Source organism: Onychostruthus taczanowskii, unplaced genomic scaffold (genome assembly GCF_017590055.1).
Source record: "Onychostruthus taczanowskii isolate IOZ18803 unplaced genomic scaffold, ASM1759005v1 scaffold29, whole genome shotgun sequence".
Taxonomy (NCBI): domain Eukaryota; kingdom Metazoa; phylum Chordata; class Aves; order Passeriformes; family Passeridae; genus Onychostruthus; species Onychostruthus taczanowskii.
Window position 1 is genome coordinate 2,065,051 of NW_024500239.1, and position 19,012 is coordinate 2,084,062.

At 39.5% G+C, this 19,012-nt stretch overlaps 1 protein-coding gene across 1 annotated transcript in view; it reads right to left on the minus strand.

The window, feature by feature from the left end:
* Positions 1-19,012, minus strand: part of MOCOS (molybdenum cofactor sulfurase) — a 208,252-nt gene that overhangs the window by 114,242 nt on the left and 74,998 nt on the right. The window contains exon 4 of the mRNA XM_041408136.1: positions 9,075-9,713. Coding sequence (XP_041264070.1) covers positions 9,075-9,713 — 639 coding nt within the window. The remainder of the gene's footprint in view (positions 1-9,074; positions 9,714-19,012) is intronic.

Below are 19,012 nucleotides of genomic sequence, written 5' to 3' on the forward strand. Positions count from 1 at the left end.
CTCATGTGGATGGGTCAGCTCCCAGGGCAGATTTTCCCCTCCCCATGCAGAGCTGCCACCCTTGCAGCAGCAACCCCACATCACCATATCTGGGGCTTGTGGTTGGCACCCTTACAGACACATTGCTTCAAATTTTCCTCCATTTTTGCCATCTCCATTCTGCTTGTTCTTATTTCTATTAGTTCACACCTTTCTCCCACCCACATTAACTCATGTTTTATAAAGTTGCAAAATAGAAAACATAAACACTTTCTCATAGTCATTTCCTGCCCTGATGGCCTTCCTCCTTAGGAAGGAGCATGGAAACATGCACACACACACACACACACACACACACACACGCACACACACCAAAACCATCCTTCCTTCCCTGTTCTCCTCAAAAAGTTAGAAAAAGAAGTAAAGACTTTCCTGGGGTAGGAGAGAAGATGTGAGAAGGATTCCTTCCTGTTTGGGAGGTTCTGAAGATGTATAGGGACATGCTCCGTGCAGGACCAGACCTGTGGGCAGGCACATGCTGCTGCCCAGACCTGATGCTTTTGCCCATCTCAGGCTGCACCATGTAAAATGAGACTGAACTCACTCCAAAGAAGCCAAAAAAGTTTCAGCAGCCAACTCAGAACAATTTCAGCATTGCCTTTTTATGTGCCCTGAATCCTCTGGTTGCCTTGGAAAGTATTTAAGCGCACACACAGATGCCAGAGGATTCAGGGCACATAAAAACTAGGTTAAAATAATGTTAAATATCTAAATTGACCCCCTGATAGCAGTTACAGCTCTTCCATATGTCTGCCTCAGCTCATGTTTTTGTCTCTGAGACTTCAGGAGTCAAATAAAGAGCATTATACTAATTATATACTATACCGTGGAGTATTTACAGAAATTCTTGTTACTAAGAACTGCCTGAGGTTAAAAGAGAGAGAAAAAGCTTTAATTCCTGCACTTTGAAGTAAATCAATCCCTTAACATTAATTAAATACAACTTGTATATTTTAAATGCTGCCTGGGTCAAAAAGCCAGTCTCACCCTTTTACATCCAGTATCATGACATTTTAAATACACAGTACAAATGGTAAAGAAAAAATTATTTTTTATGCCAAACATGTTATCATTATATATAGTCATATATCAAACAGGCTAATCAATCACAAATGTAAAATCTATATATCATAACTAAAAATGTGCCATAAATTCATGAACAGAAAACCAATTCTGTAAAGTCACAATATCTGGTGCTAAAAATTCACAAAGCCTTTTAGAGAAGTATTAGAGAAAAGGTTTGATTCTAAATTGGAGCACAAGAACTCCATAGGGTAAAACTATGCTATGTCACCTTGTTAGCCACAATGACTTCAAAGATACATCCTGGTTCAAGCAAAATTTTTACTGTATTTGATCAAAGGCAAAAACAAATTCTGATATAAACCACAATTCCCTTCTTTGTTATCATCTCAAAACACTTTATATTTTAAGAAAAATGCATTTCACAATGAGCACCACATTTTTCTTTTAAAAAAATGACTGTGTTGTAGCTCTCTAGCAGTTTATAAGGCTTATTTCATAAATCAGTAATTTGGTTCCATTCATACAGTGGGATGGAGTTTCCCAACAATACAGATTGGTGCTTGCTGTGGTTTACATGTGCCTCTCTGTGGCAGGCATGTGGCTACACTGGGTTCATGATTTCTACTGGCTTTCAACAGCACTTACAAAACAAAAGATGAAACATGGTTAGTTGGATCAGCCTACTTACAAGTAAGGTAATCTATGGTACAGTTAAAAAATTCCTTGTATTTCTGGGTTTTATTGATTTCATTATGCTGAAAATTTCTAAAAGGCGTGCAAGATCCACTACTTTCCCTGCCTGAGGAAAACACCTCCTTCTGTATTTATTTCCATACTGTAGATTGCACCCTGGTATTTGGACACTCCAGGAGTGTGCAAATGAATTGAGGTGGGGCTGGCTGACTAACAGAAGCCATCTCTGCCAACTGCATTGGCTCTTCGAAGTTTTACCGACATTACTGCTTCTGTTTGGGTCACTACCCACTAATCCAAGTTAACAAACATGTTTTCAAGTGACTGGTTGTGCTCTACAAGCATTTATCAGATGCACTGCTTTCAGTGTATCCCAGATTCAGCAATTTAAGGTGAATCCCATGGTGAATCAAGATCAAAGGTGATCCCCTCAGGACAGCATTTGGGTCGCTGATATGCAATTTTCAGTTTATTCTGACTATGCTGGGGAATGAAGGAACTTCAGTATAGAAAAAAAAAATCACCCAGAGGATTAGACTGCAAAATGATACATGAATGCCTTCTTAATGGTGGGACTTGGAGTCAAAAAATACTGAAGAATTTGGCTGGCTGCAGTGATGGCTGGCAGAAAAACACAGTGAATATCAACTGCCACCTTGGATGTCCTGAGAGGTAACAAAACAGACTGCATGAAGCTTGCCAGCAGATACTTAACACTTCAGCAGAGAAGGGAAAGAGTAACTGGTTAGTTGAACCTTCTTACAGTTATCCTTTTATTTTTCCACAGCTCTTGTATTGAAAAACAGTTATAAAAGGTGTCAGAATTAAATTCTATCAGTTAAATGAAAGGACTTTGCCTTTCAGACAGAGGGAACAGCTGAGTGAGAGTCCTATGCAATTCTTCTCAATGACCTCTGACCTCTCATCTCTGCAGGACAGGGTGGCACTGGGAGCTCAGAGGAAGGAAAAGACTTGTTCACTGTCTTAATCCCTGTTCAGGCTTACAAGTCCCTGTCAGGAGCTGCAACAGGTCTGCCAGGTGCAGAAGCCATTCTCATGGTGCAAACACCCATTAGAAATTAGATGAAGATTCTGTCACTTCCGAAGTACCTAATCTGAAATCCATCACTGCTATTTGAAAGGGTGCTTGTTCAGGAAATTCTCCCATAAGTGGCCCTGGTTAGAGATGTCTAAACATCACAAAAATGCAGAAGCAGCATAGCAAAATGCTTAAACAAAATGTGTTTTTGACAGTGTGATACTTCAGTCCACTTACCACATTAAAGTAATTATGGGCAGATGGACAGGGTCCTCATGTGTGGAGCCAATGAGAATGTACCAGACTACAAGGTGAGCTTGCACATAAAGACTGTGCTCTTCTCAGCACAGTCCAGGCCCTAGGTGATTTCTCAGCACTATGAAGAGCTTTGGTGGAATAAGCCAGCACCTGTCAGTATATTCTTTCTTTCTAGGCTGATAGAAACAATCACGCTAAAGAGATTGCTTCAGGCAGATCAGCTTTATTTGCCAAAGGATTCTCAAGCTGCTTTATACCCACCACCCAGCCTCAGGATTTTGTCTCAGATCCAGCTCTTGGGACCCTAGTTTTCATCCCTGGCTTTCTGCCTCTATTTTCCATTCCTTGCTTCCTTCCCCTCCCCTCAGAGCACACAAACCTAGAATGTAACTGAGGACCCAAACCATGTCAATATATACTGCATAAGCATGCACAGAGCTGTCCCCGAGATCTCTAGCCACAACATCAAGAATAAAGAAACCTGCTGTGGCTAAGTGCAATGCATAATAGACTACAAAAATGTGGGTGCTGCTTTGCAATTGTTAAATTATTCAAGCAGCAGAGGCAAGAGTCACTAAAATTTGTCAGGGACAAAGTCAGGTCATCTGGATTTCCAAAGCTTTTGAAAATGCATTTGGAAATTAACAACATACAACACCTAGTGCTCTAGATATTTCACACTGCTAGACTAAGATGCAGATACCCAATTTACAGATAACACAATAGCTCCTTTTCCCTTAGTCATAAATTCCAGGATGATCAGATTCTGAATAGCACTCCCAGATACAAAAGGAAAATAGGGCAGATGATGAATATTTTATCGCTGAATTCTTGCTATCCATAATCATATTATTTTATTATCTCATGCTGCGCAGAAAAAAAACCATGGGAAATGAGGCTAGATTTGTGAATGATAATAGTAATTTGTCAAGCTGTTTGGTACAAGGATGAAAATACAATAAACATGATTTTAAAAGTTGAGATGGGAAGATTGGCTACTGACACAAAATGGGAAAACATGGAAGTGATTTAAGGGCATTAAAGAAATGTAAAAGAGACTGCGGTACATTAATTTATATAGCAGGAACAACAAAATAAGCACAAGGAACACTAGCAAAAGCTGTATCAATTGAGAAAAAATGGCAACCATTTTGACAGTCCTGGGAAGGAAAGATGGATAAACTCTATCCTGTTACATGTTTCCACTTAAATTTCACCTTGACTTCAAAAAAGCTATTTTCTTAGTACACTGCTCTTGGATTATGTATGAATGGGGAATACCTTCTGCTAGTGGCACTCAGACACATATATTCAAATACCCTTTTCCAATGACATTTGCTAGAGTTCAAGTTTCCTTATGAATCACCACATGAAATGACATGTTTTAGTATATTCAAGCTGAATACTAATCATACAATGTAAAGAAGCATTTTTAGGAAAGAATAAGATTAAAAATAAAACCTTTTGGAATTCCAAAAACATGTCGGAAGAGACAATGCAGATGGAGCTTGGGAGAGGTGCACAAAATCAATCACAGAAGCACAGAGGCTGGAAAGGATGTCAGAGAATCTCAAATCCAACCTCCGGCATAAAGCATGTCCAGCTGGAGCAGGCTGCTCAGGGTTTTTGCCAGTTGGATTTGGGTGCCTACAAGGAGAGAGGTTCCTTACTGCAATATGGCAGGGATAAAACCTGACTAGAGCTGCTGTTCATGCGACAAATAATGACCCAAGTGTTTCAGCAAAGAGATGGAAATGTGGTCCACGGATAAGGTGGGCCACATATATTAATTCTGGCCATGGTGACCTGGCATTTCATTTGAAGTGTAGTAGTTCTGTTCCTAACTGCTCTGCCTGTATTTTGTTGTTGGGAAAACAGTTTAAAAACATAACAAAGCAAAACCCATAGTAGCTGAGAGAAAAAATAAAAAAGGTGATATAGTTTGAATCACATTGATTGAGAATGTCAATGCAACATGTTGTTTTTACTCTTCAAGAAAGTTCTCCTCATTCCTGACCTACATTTGAAAACGTCAAGCTTCCCCAGACAGAACTTTAAGTCTCCATGGTTCATAAGAAATTATGGATTGCATCAGTAATGCCCTAAACATGAACTTTTAAATATTGGCTTTTCAAATAACAACCAAAGGACCAGATGATGCCAAGTATAAATATTGACCTATGAACAATGACTTAGACTGTCTGCATGACGCTTTGGTGTTTAATGGGAACTAGTATCCAGCTGTCAGTTTTGATTATCTTAGTTTTAATCCCTCATACCAAGATTACACATTGTGTACTCAGCCTTAGAAGTAAGTTTCCTTTGTTTCTAACTCTGTAGTAGAAGACAGTTAAAGCAGGCCCTTCTGAACTCAGTAAAAAAGCCCTTAAAACAGTGGGAGCCTCAGATACATGAAAGGTTTATAATTAGTCAACTTCTGAAAACTCTTGAAAAAGATACCAGAAATAGAGTACCCCTCCAGATTCCAAAATACTTTTCCCTTCCTAATTAAAGAAAGTATAAAAGCAGAACTGAGATCTAAAACACATTTCAGATATTTTCATCTGCTATGCAATCTCAGGAGTCATGTATCAATTACCTCTAGAAAAGCTGCTTGGAAACTAGAGCCTGTCTGGGTGAAATTAAAGGGAGTTTTATCCTTGCCTCACAGATGATGCAGGAGCACCCTGGGATCCCATGATTTCTATGCCCTATTATCCTGAGTTTCAGTGAGAGTTGTACTTCAAAGCCTTTTTGGTTTGAAAAATCAGAAACAGAGATCCGAATGACAATGTTTCCCTCTTATTTTTATTTCTATATTAAAAGATTAACTGGACATTCACTGTACCGACATCCAATTCAGAAGTAATGCATGGTCTTATCTGGCAAGAGCAGGTGAATGCAGCCAGCCTCTGCATTTACCAGTCCAGAACCCAAATCAGAACACCCCAGCAGCATTCACCAGAAGAGGTGCAAACACATGAAGCATCATTTTGCATATAGTGAAAGGTCAGATATTCCCATAATGGGAGATGCAGGGCATCGTGCTTCTGAATACACATCCATATACAATTGAAAGGAATTAAGGGCTTTTTTTACCATTTCTTCTTTTCACCTCTAGCCTTTCCCAAGGGCTATAATTTTATATATATATCTGTTTATCAATATGTATTTCATATTTAGAATAGTGTGGGATAAAGACCTGGACGTAAGAGTGAGGCAAGAGAGCTGGTTAAGATTCAAGGGTCATCTCTTCCAAGCTTAGGAATGATGCATCTTAATAAAGAGGAAGTCAGGCAATAATGGCAGGAGGCCTGCATGGATAACAAGGAGCATCTGAACAAACCAAAACACAGAAAGGACTCCTACAGGGTGTGGAAGCAAAACCAGGTAACCTGGGAGGATTACAGAGGGGTTGTCTGAGCCGCTAGGCATCAGGCTACGAAAGGTAGAGTCCTGAGAGAATTAAATTTGGAGAGGGACATCAAAGGAAACAAGGAAAACTGTACATTAATAGTAAAAGAAAGACTAGGGAAAATGTGGGCTCTCTCCAGAAGGAATCAGGACACCTGGTAACCCAGGATATGGAGAAGGCTTTTATTCAATTACTTTTTTGCCTCTGTCTTGACTGGAAAGTGCTCCAGCCACACTGCCCAAGTCACAGAATAAAAAGGCAAGAACTGGAGGAATGAGGAAAACTGTAGGAAAATAACAGATTTGAGACCATCCAAGGAACCTGAGGGTGACCAAGTCCATGGCATCCGATGAGATGCAGCTGTGGGTCCTGAAGGAACTGGTGGATGAAGTGGCTAAGCCACTTTCCATTGTATTTGAGAAGCCATGGTCATCAGGTGAAGTTGCCACTGACTGGAACCCCCACTTTTAAAGAGGGAGGAAAGGAATACCTGGGGAGATACATGTTGGTTAGTCTCACCTTGGTGCCCAGCCAGAACATGGAGCAATCATAATGGAAATTATGCTAAGGCCCATGTTAAATAAGAAAGTGATTTCTTCCAGCCAACATGGTTTCACCAAGGGCAAACCATGTCCAACATATTTGGTACCCTATTATGATGGTGCTACAGCCCTGGTGGATAAGGGAGGAGCAAGTGACATCAACTACCTGGACTTTTAGAATGCACTTGACACTGTCTTGCATGACACCCTTGCTCCTAAACTGAGCAGGCATGGGTTTGACAGATGGACCACTCAGTGCATGAGTGGATGGGTTGGCTAGATGATGACATGCAAAGAGCTGTCACCAATAGCTTGATGTCCAAGCGGAAATCAGTGAGAGGAAATGTTCCTCAGGGGTTGATATGGGGACTGGCACTGTTCACGGTCTTTGTCAGCGACGTAGGCAGTGGAATTGAGTGCAGCCTCAGCAAGTTTGCCAATGTCACCAAGCTGTGTGGTGCAGGTGACACACTGGAGGGAAGGGATGCCAGAGGGCCCTTGGCAGGCTTGAGAGGTGGACCTGTGTGAATATCATATATCTCAACAATGCCATGTAAAAAGTCCTGCACATGGGTCTGAGCAATCCCAAACACAAATATAGGCTGGGTAGAGAATGAACTGACATCAGCCCTGGGGAGAAGGACTTCGATGTGTTGATTGATGAGAAGCTCAGCATGACCCAGCAATGAGTGTGCTGGCAGCTCAGAATCAGCTGTGTCCTGGGATTCACCCAAAGCAGCACAGCCAGCAGGTGAGGAGGGGATACTACCCCTCTGCTCTGCTCTCATAAGACCCCACCTGGAGTGCTGCATCCAGCTCTGAGGAACCCAACATAGGAAGTAAATGGATTTGTTTGAGTGAGTCCAGAAGAGGGTCACAAAAATGCTCAGAGGACTGGAGTACCTCTCTTACAAAGACAGGCTGAGAGAACTGGATTTGTTCAGCATGGAAAAGAGAAGGTTCAGGCAAAACCTTACAGCAGTCTGTACCTGAAGAAGGCCTACAAGAGAACTGGAGAGAGACTTTTTATAAGGGTGTATACTGACAGGACAAAAGGAAATTAAAATGGAAAGGGGGAAGGTTTAGATTAGATATGAGGAAGAATTTTTTTACTGTGAGAGTAGTGAGACAGTGGAAAAGGTTGCCCAGAGAAGTTCCTCGATGCCCCATCCCTGCAAGTATTCAAGGCCAGGCTGGAGGGGCCTCTGAGTGATCTGGTCTAGTGGAAGGTGTCTGGCCCACAGCAGGGGGCTTGGAACTAGTTGATCTTTAAGGACCCTTCCAAACTGTTCTATGATCCTGTGAGGAAATGCTGACCTCTAGCATTTCCTTTGTGCAGATGTGAGACAGGAAGAAAGACCCTTAACTGCAAGTTGTTGCTGACACGAAGGAGTGGAGCAGAGACCAAGCATCACTAAGAGCGGTACTTCAGTGAGTTCAGGAACTGGTGAAGCTTATCTGATTGTCCTGCATTTTCTTATGTGTGTATGTTTGACCTCCTTTAGGTGTCCTCTATTTCTGTAGGAGAGCTTCAGAGCTACTTCAGAACCTCAGCCAAGGAATAAGAGCACTGCAAGTATTTGTTATAGGTAATGTATTTTACTGAACTTGTTATTCTGATAAAGCTTGTCTTGAGGGTAAAGCATTGCACATTTCCAGTGAAATACATAGAACTAACTTTGCAGTTTCACTGAGGGTAGTTACACTGTGTGATCAACCTTGCTCTGGCTGCTTTGCGTGAAGAGTTTCAAAAACCAAGTTTCCACTGAGGTCACTTAAATACAAATTAAAAAATGCAAGGATTGACCTCTATGTCACTGAATGAAACCATATATTTTTAGCAGTTTTGGCAAGCTAGATCAGGAATGAAGGTGGATATTTCAGATGATGTTCTTTAGCTAGGAAAAAAGAATTATAAGACAATCTGAGTCAGATGTGAGATACCAATCCAATTCCATAAAAAGAACATGCATCACAACCCAGTGCATACGCCAAGCCTGAGACATTTGTCTAATGCAAATAGTATCAGCAAAAAATCCTGTTTTGTTAAACAAAACCTTACCTTTCTGCTATGGATTTCCTGGGGAAATAAAAATCCTCTCCTGCGAGGTAGGCAGCTGCAGTTCCACCTCCGAAATAGGTTTTCCTCAAGAGGGGAGCAATCCTGTTGTTTACCAGTAATGCTCCTAAACCAGTTGGGAATCCAAAGATTTTATAGAATGAGATGGGGATAAAGTCAGCTTGGTGAACTCCCAGGTCTAATGGAGAACTGCTCACGTATGAGGCTGCATCTAATAGAACAAACCACTTCCCTGGTAGTTTGATGGGGCAGAGTCTTCCAGATTTTATGTCCTGTATCCATGAAAGGGGATATTTGGTACCAGAAAAATTGCTCTGAGCTGGGTAAGAGAATAGATGAGGTGTTGTGCAGTTTTGTTCTTCTGCTGGTAACCGGCTTTTTGCTAATAAAATTTCCTTTGGTTTTATTGGAACAGACAAGACATTCATTGAAGCAGTTATGCCCCTCATACCAACCACAGATGTGTGGCTGTCAGTTAGGTAACAAAATCGACTGCTGGGTTGCTTTGTGCCTTCAGGTATCCAAGGGAATGATTCTGCTATCAGTTTAAGTGCAGCTGTGCATCCAGATGTGAAAATGATGGTGTAATCCTCAGCAGTAGTGTGAAAGTGTTGCAATATTCTGAAAAAAAGAAAAGAAAAATATCCATTTATTTTCTTATTTTTGTCTTTTATTGCTGTGTGATATATTTTGGCTTTACTCACCATAAGTTCTACTCTGACATCAGATATGAATAGAAGTAGACAAGTTTTGCCAAACAGTACAATAAACCTCCACAAAGGTACCTGAATCATTCTGCCCACAAGAGACTCTTTTCAGTGGTGAAGTGAACGTGGCTGTGTTCTCAAGAAGCCAATTTGCCTGTCTCCAAATAGAGTGGCGATTCTGGTTCCTCAGTGGGATCAGAATCAAGCCTGCATATAATTAAAATTACACTGTCCTTCAGAGAGACCAGTTTTATTTGCAAACTATGAGAGTTTTCAGTTTACAAAATATTTAGAGCAAACAGAATATGCTTCAGTTAAGAAAATCTACTTAAATAGTGGGCATCCAAATTAAGGGTCATAGTATTCAACAGGGAAACCTTAGCAAACAGCTTTGCTCCTTGCTTATGTTATTAACAATAGAAACAGAAGGCAGCAAGAAGTAACCACACATTTCCATGGGCCTTACGCACATAAGGCTGTAATCTCTGCAGTCCACAAAGGTAGCTCAAACCAGAAGAAATCTGATGTTTTCCAAGGAGCCAGACTATGAAAAGTAAACTAGTCTCTGGAGGCATGTCTGTGCTACACATTCTTTGGTATCTTGACAGCACCTTGTTGGCTCTAAACTACCTTTTGTGAATACCATCTATCACAGCTTATGGTACCCATGCTAGGTTGTGCATCTCCTACAGTTTTGTAGTGTGCAAGATGAATCTTTTCAGAGGTTGAGGAACAGCTTCAATTCAGTCACCTTTCTTACCTTTTTCACCTGATGGACTTTCTCCAAAATAACTTTATAAAGCTTCTACTAAAATAAACAGAAAATGTAACAAACATCTGAGAGACATCAGCTCCAGTGAATGGAGCAGAGCAAAGAAAATTGAACCAGGGCATACATATTACTGCTCAGAAAGGCTTTCCAAGCAGCTGTGGAGATCTGTGGAATTCCAAGATAAAGACCAGCATTTAGAATCTACGAACTCTGGTTTCCAAATTAAAAGTTTGCATGTTTTATACAACAGGATATTCCCTTGCTAGAAGAGGCAGAAAATGAAGATTGAAGTGCATTTAAATATAAGTTGCACAAAAGATTATGTGAAAAATTCAAGCTAAAAATCCTGAAACATAGGATAGTGGTGAAATTCCTTAAAATTTTATTCATCCAGTCTGAAACACAAATGCTACAGGCAAAGGGTTTTAGAGCTGGGTGGTGGGTGCAGCAGTCACATATTAAACACTGGAAAAGAAACAATTGCAATGGCTTTAATGATTTGCACTAAAAAACTACCATAAAAAGGCCCACTTAAATGTTATTAATGCTTTTATCAGATGAAGAAAACTTATAGTACTGGCAAGTACAGGATGCAACAGATGGATTCATAGGCCCAAATGAGACTTGACTTTCTTCAGAATGTAAATTTTTGAAAACTGATGCAAATGGTAGGTATTTTATGTCTTCTGAAAATGAAGAAAATACTGCAATTCTTATGAAGAAGCAGGTCATGGATTTAGGCCTTAAAAATGCCAAGAAATAGTTTGAAAAAATTATTAAGAATCTTTCTGAAACAGACGTGCCAGGGAATAATTGCTTCAAGCATTCACAGCTCTGGACATTAATTTTTAAAGACTGTCTTCATAGAAACAAAATTTTCCATTAGAATCTAGAAACCCTGTTAGGGCTGAAGACAGGAACAATCACAGACATTTTTGTATTGGGTTTTGAGGTGACAGCCTGCCTCATTCCTTGCTGTGACCTGCTTTATCTGGCCACTGAATCACTCTCCTTTCCCCCTGCACAAAGCCACGCAGCCTTTCCCTCCACCACCTGCTTTGCAGCCTGGAGCACGTGTATGTCATATAGGACACCTGAGTGAAGGAACCTGAAACCCTTAGCCCAGATGGCTCCAGGGCTAACACTCAGAACCATGCCCTGAATTTCAGCCCTGATATCACTCTGCCTTTATTCTTCTTTCCATGCATTTACCTAGATACAGAAAAGGTGGAAAGCAGAAAAAGCAAGAGTTCTAATTTCGTCTTCAGGGACAGAGAAGGAAAGCATTATACCTCTGTTTCTAGGGAAAAGGAATGGTGGAAAGTGGATTAGAAAGGAGGTTGGGTCTTTGTGGTTATGGGCATATTTTATGTATTATCTGATTTGGCTTATTTTTGTATGCTCTACAGTCATATAGGATAGATTTTGAGATCATCACACTGATATAAACAAAGGTTGCATAAAGGTTGTACAATTCCAAGAAAAATCAACAACAACAACAAAGTATCCAACTTGGTCTATTTTTACCTCTGTGAGCTATAGGACAAGTTATGTATTCACATATATGTGTAAACACAGAATACATTTTGAGGAAAAGACTTGGTGATAGGAGCAAATTCTTAATATGTAACTTCTTTTCATAAGAGTCAGCTAACAAGAGCAACACCAAAAAGCAAGCTGAAGGCTATTATCAAGTTTGCTCCTCTTTTACTCTCGATAACTTCTCTGTTCTTCTCCCCACTTAGCCTCTTTGTGCCACACAGGCTCAATGCAAGGTGAGACACAATGGGTAAAAAGTGAAATTTTGCATAAGAATAGCACCTGGAGCTCTCCACTGGAACTGCACTTGCTTACCACAGGACTTAATTTGACCAAAAGACTATAAATGACTATAGCTGGAATGCAACAATGGTGGAATGGGATTTAATAATGGGATGCTGTCATCCAACCATGAATATCAGAGCCAGTGACTACTTTTATTAAACATTTTCAGCATTCTACAAAACAATAAATACTATTTTGGATTGTTTAGGCTCACAAATAGTGACAGCTCTATGTTTAATTCATAAATGAGTGATACAAAGCTCATTGGTATTTTAACTATATTTAGTTTTAATTCATTCAAATTCAGAAATAGCAGAACAGTTCTGAAATAAAATCCCTGACACAACACTGATGTATTATCTATTCAGTTCAGTACCAAAAATTGACTTTCACATGAAAAAAAATCAAGATTTAGGGTTAATTTTTAGAAATCTCCAAATAAATTAGATGCTTTTTTTAAAGCTATTTCAGTTCCTAGAGCTAGAGAAACAACCAACTTATATTTCTAATTTACTTAGATAGGAAATAGATTCTTTTGTGAGTCAAATTAGCTACCTATTGAATTTTGAGTCTTCAAATGCCTTATAAAATTGCTATGACTCCAGTTCTTGCAAAAGAGGTGGAAATTTTCAGGTCAGACTTACATTTTGATTGAACTATTTCTAACCTTAAAAAGCAAAATAAATAATAAAGCAATAGCAATGAGTTCAGGGAATTTTCTTCTCCAGAATGACTTGACATGCAGACCAGAAAAGCTGCAAGAACCTCAGAATAAGGTTTATAAAATGAATACCACAAACTCTTGAACTAGAGCAGCAGCGCCATGATGAAATCCAAGTACTCAGGGACAGAAAACTGCAAAACGTCTCCATGACTTCTGCAGCCCACAGTCCTACATCCTCTGTTTTGACATGGATATTGGGAAGCACTGGCTATTACACACAAAATTCCTAATGCTGTCTGTCTTTGTGCAAGACATTCCCCATTACAGTGAAATGTAGTACACCTTTATTACACTCCAGAAAGATTTATAGCCATATATAAGGTCGCCGTTGGCAGCAGGACTAAAGACTTGCAGTGGAAAACTGATAACTTGATCTACTACAGCTGACAGCTGCAAAGAACAGTAGCTTTTTATAGCATTACAAATTCCTACTTTTCAAAGGACTCTTTGGAGGAAACGACTAAGAGGGTAATTGTTTCATGAAACCTGTGGATACCACTTGCCATCACTTGTGAGATGGCAGAAAGGCTGAGGAGGCAGTCCCTTGCTGCCAGGCTGGCAAGGTGAGGGAGGAAGCTGCAAGCTCCATCTTTGCAGGATATTGAAGGCCCATCACAAGCAGCCACCTCTTCTCCTTGTCGTCTCAACATCACTAGGAGCACTGATTGTGACATAGATCATGCAACCCGTCCAGAGAGAAGGCACTGAAATTGCCTTTAGCTTGACCACATTTCCCTGTGTGTGTTTGTATTCTGAGACCTCTCTGATAGCTGGTGCTTAATAATTTTTAAAAGTTACCAGGAGACTTCTGCATCTTTACAACAACAGCTGAGCCAAAATGCCCTTCCACTTCAAAGTAAACACTGGCAAAGAAAGTCAGTTTTCATCCCAACCAAGCCTGCTGTCTCATTTTGTATGCTTAACACACACAAAATTAGTAATGAGTTTTATACTTGAAGATTTCTATAATCAAGTCATATATTTAGATGGAATAGTCGCATTATCTAATTTATCTAATCCAAAAGCCCAAACTAATAGTTTAATTAGAACTATCACTCCACAGTGCCACTGGCAGCTCTGCAGAAGGTAAAGGTAAAATTTGTTCAGCTACCTTAGGGACACAGTGACACCCAAAGTTAGATAAGAGAGATGCTCTCCAAAGCTGCTGCCTGGCTGCCCTTCCCTCATGCAAGAAGCTCCATGTTCCTCCTTGCCATCAGCTCTTTGTGGCTCTCAGCAGATCAGCAGCAAACAAACTTATTCCCATATTACACTATTTCCATTACAGCCTCCCAAAATTCAGCTGACATGGCTCTTCCATGCTGCTAGGCTTAAAATATGTTCAAAATATATTTTACATCAGTGTTTCTCTATTCAAATCTACCATTTGAAAAAGCTGTAAAAAGCTGAAAAGCAACTTATATTGCTAGGTTTTCTTCCCTCCATACTTTAGTTCCAATTGATGCAAACATTTCTATATCTAGTTGGCAATATCAAATATGGTCAAGGAGTTTGTGGTTTATATGCTTTATATTTGTATTCACAATTTTATTTAGATTGTATGAGTTTCCATAAATACGAGTACAATGATTCTTTAGTAAGTAGCTGATCTATATAAAAAAACCCTTATAAAAATTTACATATGGCAATTTTAACAGAAGATTCAGACTCGAAGACAGAAGCATAGTTAACTATTCAAGTTTAGGTAGCACTTCATAAAAGAAACTTTTCAGCTGCACATTTACATCTAATTTGTTTTTATTTTAGCATTTTTTTCAGTGTCATGCTACTCAGATTCACAAATCCAGTTTGGATTTGTATTGAAAAATGCTTACCTTGGGCCTTAGAAATATCATCACATTGTTTTCTGCTTTAAGGAAACTCTGAAGAAATGTAACATGCTATTTTTTAATCAATAGGTTTTGTAAGAATGAAATTTAAAAATTACTTCAGGGTCAGAAAAATATTTTAATTTTGTTTAATTTTGCTTGAATGTAACTTTTCTTTTTTAATTTAAATTCTGTAGCTGGCATGTTAATCCTTTCTGCACAGAAGTGCAAGTCAAAGCAGACAATGGCTGAATCTACATTTCTGGGTAGGAGTGTTTTAACATTCTCCATTTATTAATCATGAATCAGATGCAGCTAGCAAAGCAATCAATGGAAAAACTCCCACCAACTTTAGAGAGAGCTCCTAAGGTCTTGCAAACTGCTGTGCCTGTTACAGGGCAGGGCCCATCCCTGCTTTCAGGCTTAATTTCACATGCAGCAGCAGTTCGGTACATATTTTCCTCTCTACATATACAGAAAAAAAAGGAAAAGAAAATGTGGCTATCCTCATTCAAGCCAGCACAGAAGGATACCACAGAAAATGTTCCAGTTTACATAGGAGTATTCCAGTTTACAAATTAAAAAGACAGGCTTTCCAGGTAGGAAATATTTTGTATCTTATTTCATAGAAACAGGGTCTAAATCCAGTATGTCACATCACCGAGTTATATTCTTATTGTCAATTCTGAATTCAAATTAAAGCAAACTAAAATTTATTAGTGCTTTAAAGAATCAAATATATTAAACCAAGAAAAAAATTACCTAGCTTGTCTCCCTTCAGCAAAACATAACTTAATGGAAAAAAGCCCTTGTAAAGGTTTAGGTTTGGGTTTTTTTGTTTGGTTTGTTTCTTTGTTTATTTTTTCTTACAGCATTGTCTTCATCAGAAATCTATACCCTTATAATCTGCAACCTTGGAAGCTAATCCAGTGGAGAACAACAAAATTGAAGGATTTCCCCATGGATTAATACCAGCATGAGAAAGAGCAGTGGGATAAATAATCTTTTACAGTTCTCTCTCAGAGTTTCCTCACTCAGTCCCCTTTTCTGTTTCAGTTTTCTTTCTCATACTAACAGTGCACAAATTTAGATTTTTCAGAGTACATGCTATCTGAAATAGCTGCACACTGCCTTGTTTATCCTCAGTAGTTACATACACATAAACTTCTTTTCTGACCATTTTACTTGAAAGGCACTCATTCTGAACTCAGCTTCATCTCATTACTGCTTGCAGAAGAGTGATTAGGATCTAACCCATTGACATGACTGTTTATTTGCTCCTTGGAGACAAAAAAAATTATTAGATGGAATGCACCTCGTAAGTTCCACTTAGCATGGGAAGGTGATAGAAAAATCCTCCCCTTCTATTGGAAAGCATTACTTTCTGTAGACATTCACACTCAGCCATCTGAATTGAAGCATTATAATCCCTTACACTTATTCCCCTGTCCAGTTCACTGAAGACACACTGTGGAAATGCCTGTTTGCTTACAAAGGGTCATAGTCAGTCCTCACCAAACAAATCCCCTCTCCAGCTGCGCCAAGCTGGCAGCTCAGCAGAATGCCTGGGGTTCCCCTCACACAACAGTTTTAGAAGAGCAGGGGCTCTTTAGTGGCCACAAAACATCTTCCTGCAGGAAAAGATGCTTTGATGAACAAAGCCTATGAGAAGCACACACCCTGACTGAGAGGTGTTGACCCTCATTACTCATTTCAAAGTGCCTATCCAGAAGGTGTTCAGTGTCACACCTGGCACCCTGGCAGAGCAAACTACAAATAAGGGTGGTATTACAGCTCTGCATGTAATCAAAAGAGCAAAACAGTCGGAATGACTCATAAAATCCACAAAACCCAGTGCTGCAAGCGCCCTGTTGGTACGGTTTGTTCTAACACACAACTGTATCTCCTCTCACTGGCAGAAATCTCTAATGCCTGTAACTTTCTAAATGTGGCAGAAACCCCTGGGTAACTGTTTTCTTTGAAATTAACTGTTATTTTTCTGTGTAGAGAGGGAAGATCAATAGCTACATGATTTTAAAACCACTTTGCGGATATTTTTTCTGAGTAAGACCAGCAGATCTGTTTACTTCGTACTTGAACAAGTGCCAAAGATTTGTAAAAACACCCATGAAAACCTAGTATTTTCACTAATTACAACACAAATGACTCTGACAATTTAACCATAGGTTCTTTAAAGGAAAATTCACCACTTGGTATTCCAGTAACCAGGAAATAAATGTAAAAAATAACCTATATTTTAGGCAACCATTTAAGGAGGACTAGCCATAAACACCAAACAGGTCATGAAAAAACATTTCAAACTGTATTTGCACAAACTAATTGCCTAATTAAAAAAATACAAATTAAAATTAATCTGTTTTTAAATCATTAATGTCTTAGAATTCAAGCTATTTCTGCAGCAAATCTTTGAGTCACTAGGAGGAAGCAAAGTTGAAAACAAACACAGGAAGGTTTTGTGCATGGACTAGCATATCACTTCAGCTGGTGGTCTAGGCAACTCCACCATGAGATGTTTTCAACACAGTATTTTCTTCAGAAGTCACACCAAACACCTAAAATTACTGTATTCTCCTCTTACCTAGCACAGACCATAAGTTTTATATTTAGACATCCCCTGAACAGAAACAAACACAACAAGATTTCCTTCAATGGTGAACATTCAAGACAGCACAATACCAGCCATTTCTACCATGAATATGTGTAATATCCTTTTCACAGGCTACAGGAACAAATTAAAGGGTGTGCATATGGAAATTTGTATCACCGTAAGAGACCTACACTGTGGACACCAGAGCAAATCCCTCTTTAGAGCCACCCAAAGACCACAGGCTCTGTATCTAGAAGCTCATCTGACCTAAACTAGAGGTGTGCCTAAGGCTAACGTGTCTCACCCTGGACATTTCCAAATTCTTCCACTGCATGCCAAAGGCATCCAAATGCCTTGTGCACCATACACAGCTATACTCATCCAGCTTAACCTCAGCATCTCTGGAGTGCAAACATCCCTCTTCCCAATCTTACTCAGTAAGTTCTGATCTCTGACCTTTCCACATGTTCTGAGCTCCTGCTGGGAGACTCAGTCTAGCAGTGTTGAATTAATGCTGCTAATGCCAGCAAGCATCACTGCCATGAAGCGTGCCTACCTGCCACAGAGATATTTGCTGGTAACTGGTCAGAAGGTATTGCATTTTTTTTTCTGATTCTTGGAAACTGGAGAATAACACTTGGCTATTTTCAGCAGGATAGCAAATATAAATTTGTAAAGGTTGTTTCAGGAAAAAAAACAACTTAGGTGTTCTGATGGTTCCACACTCTCGAGATTTTACAGTGGCTAACCTTTTAAGTAATGTCAGATAAGAAATTAAATATTCTTTATGGTGCTAAAAAACTTTATAATCTAGCCTTTTTTTCCTTAAATAACATACCATTGCTTCCAGTATTTTTTAAACATTATTCTTTGTTTAACTTTCATTTAGTGGAATTTGTTTCCAGATCAAATTTGGCCTTTAAACTGTGTACATCTGTGATCTCTTCAGCCATGGTTTGTTTTTTCTTTTGTAATAGTTTTTGCAGCATTTAAAAAACTACAGCAATTTTTTCCTGAAACAGTGTGTCACATACCCCAAACACTCTGACACTGGCCAATCTCTTTTCCCTGTAGGTGCCAGAGAATGGACATGTGACAATGAGTCCATGACTGGTTTACAACATGGATTTGCTATCAAGCAAGCTTGACTTACTTGCATGTTGCCTGATATTTTAGACTGTAAGGCATGAGTAATGAAGCATAGCTGCAAAAGCATAACCCAGCAGCTCTCACACTCTCCAGCAACAGTTTGGCTTATTCTGTAGTGTGTGAGTCAAGCACAGGCATATGCTCACTGAGTCTGCCATTACTTATTTAGCCTTTTTGAGCTGGTATTACCTGGGACTAAAGTAGGTTTGAAAGGCAGGAGGAGAGCAGGTGTGTAGACAAGCCTGTGCATCTCCCACATACCAGAGTTTCTCTATACCTGCTCCAAGCAAGTCCAACCCTGAGCCAT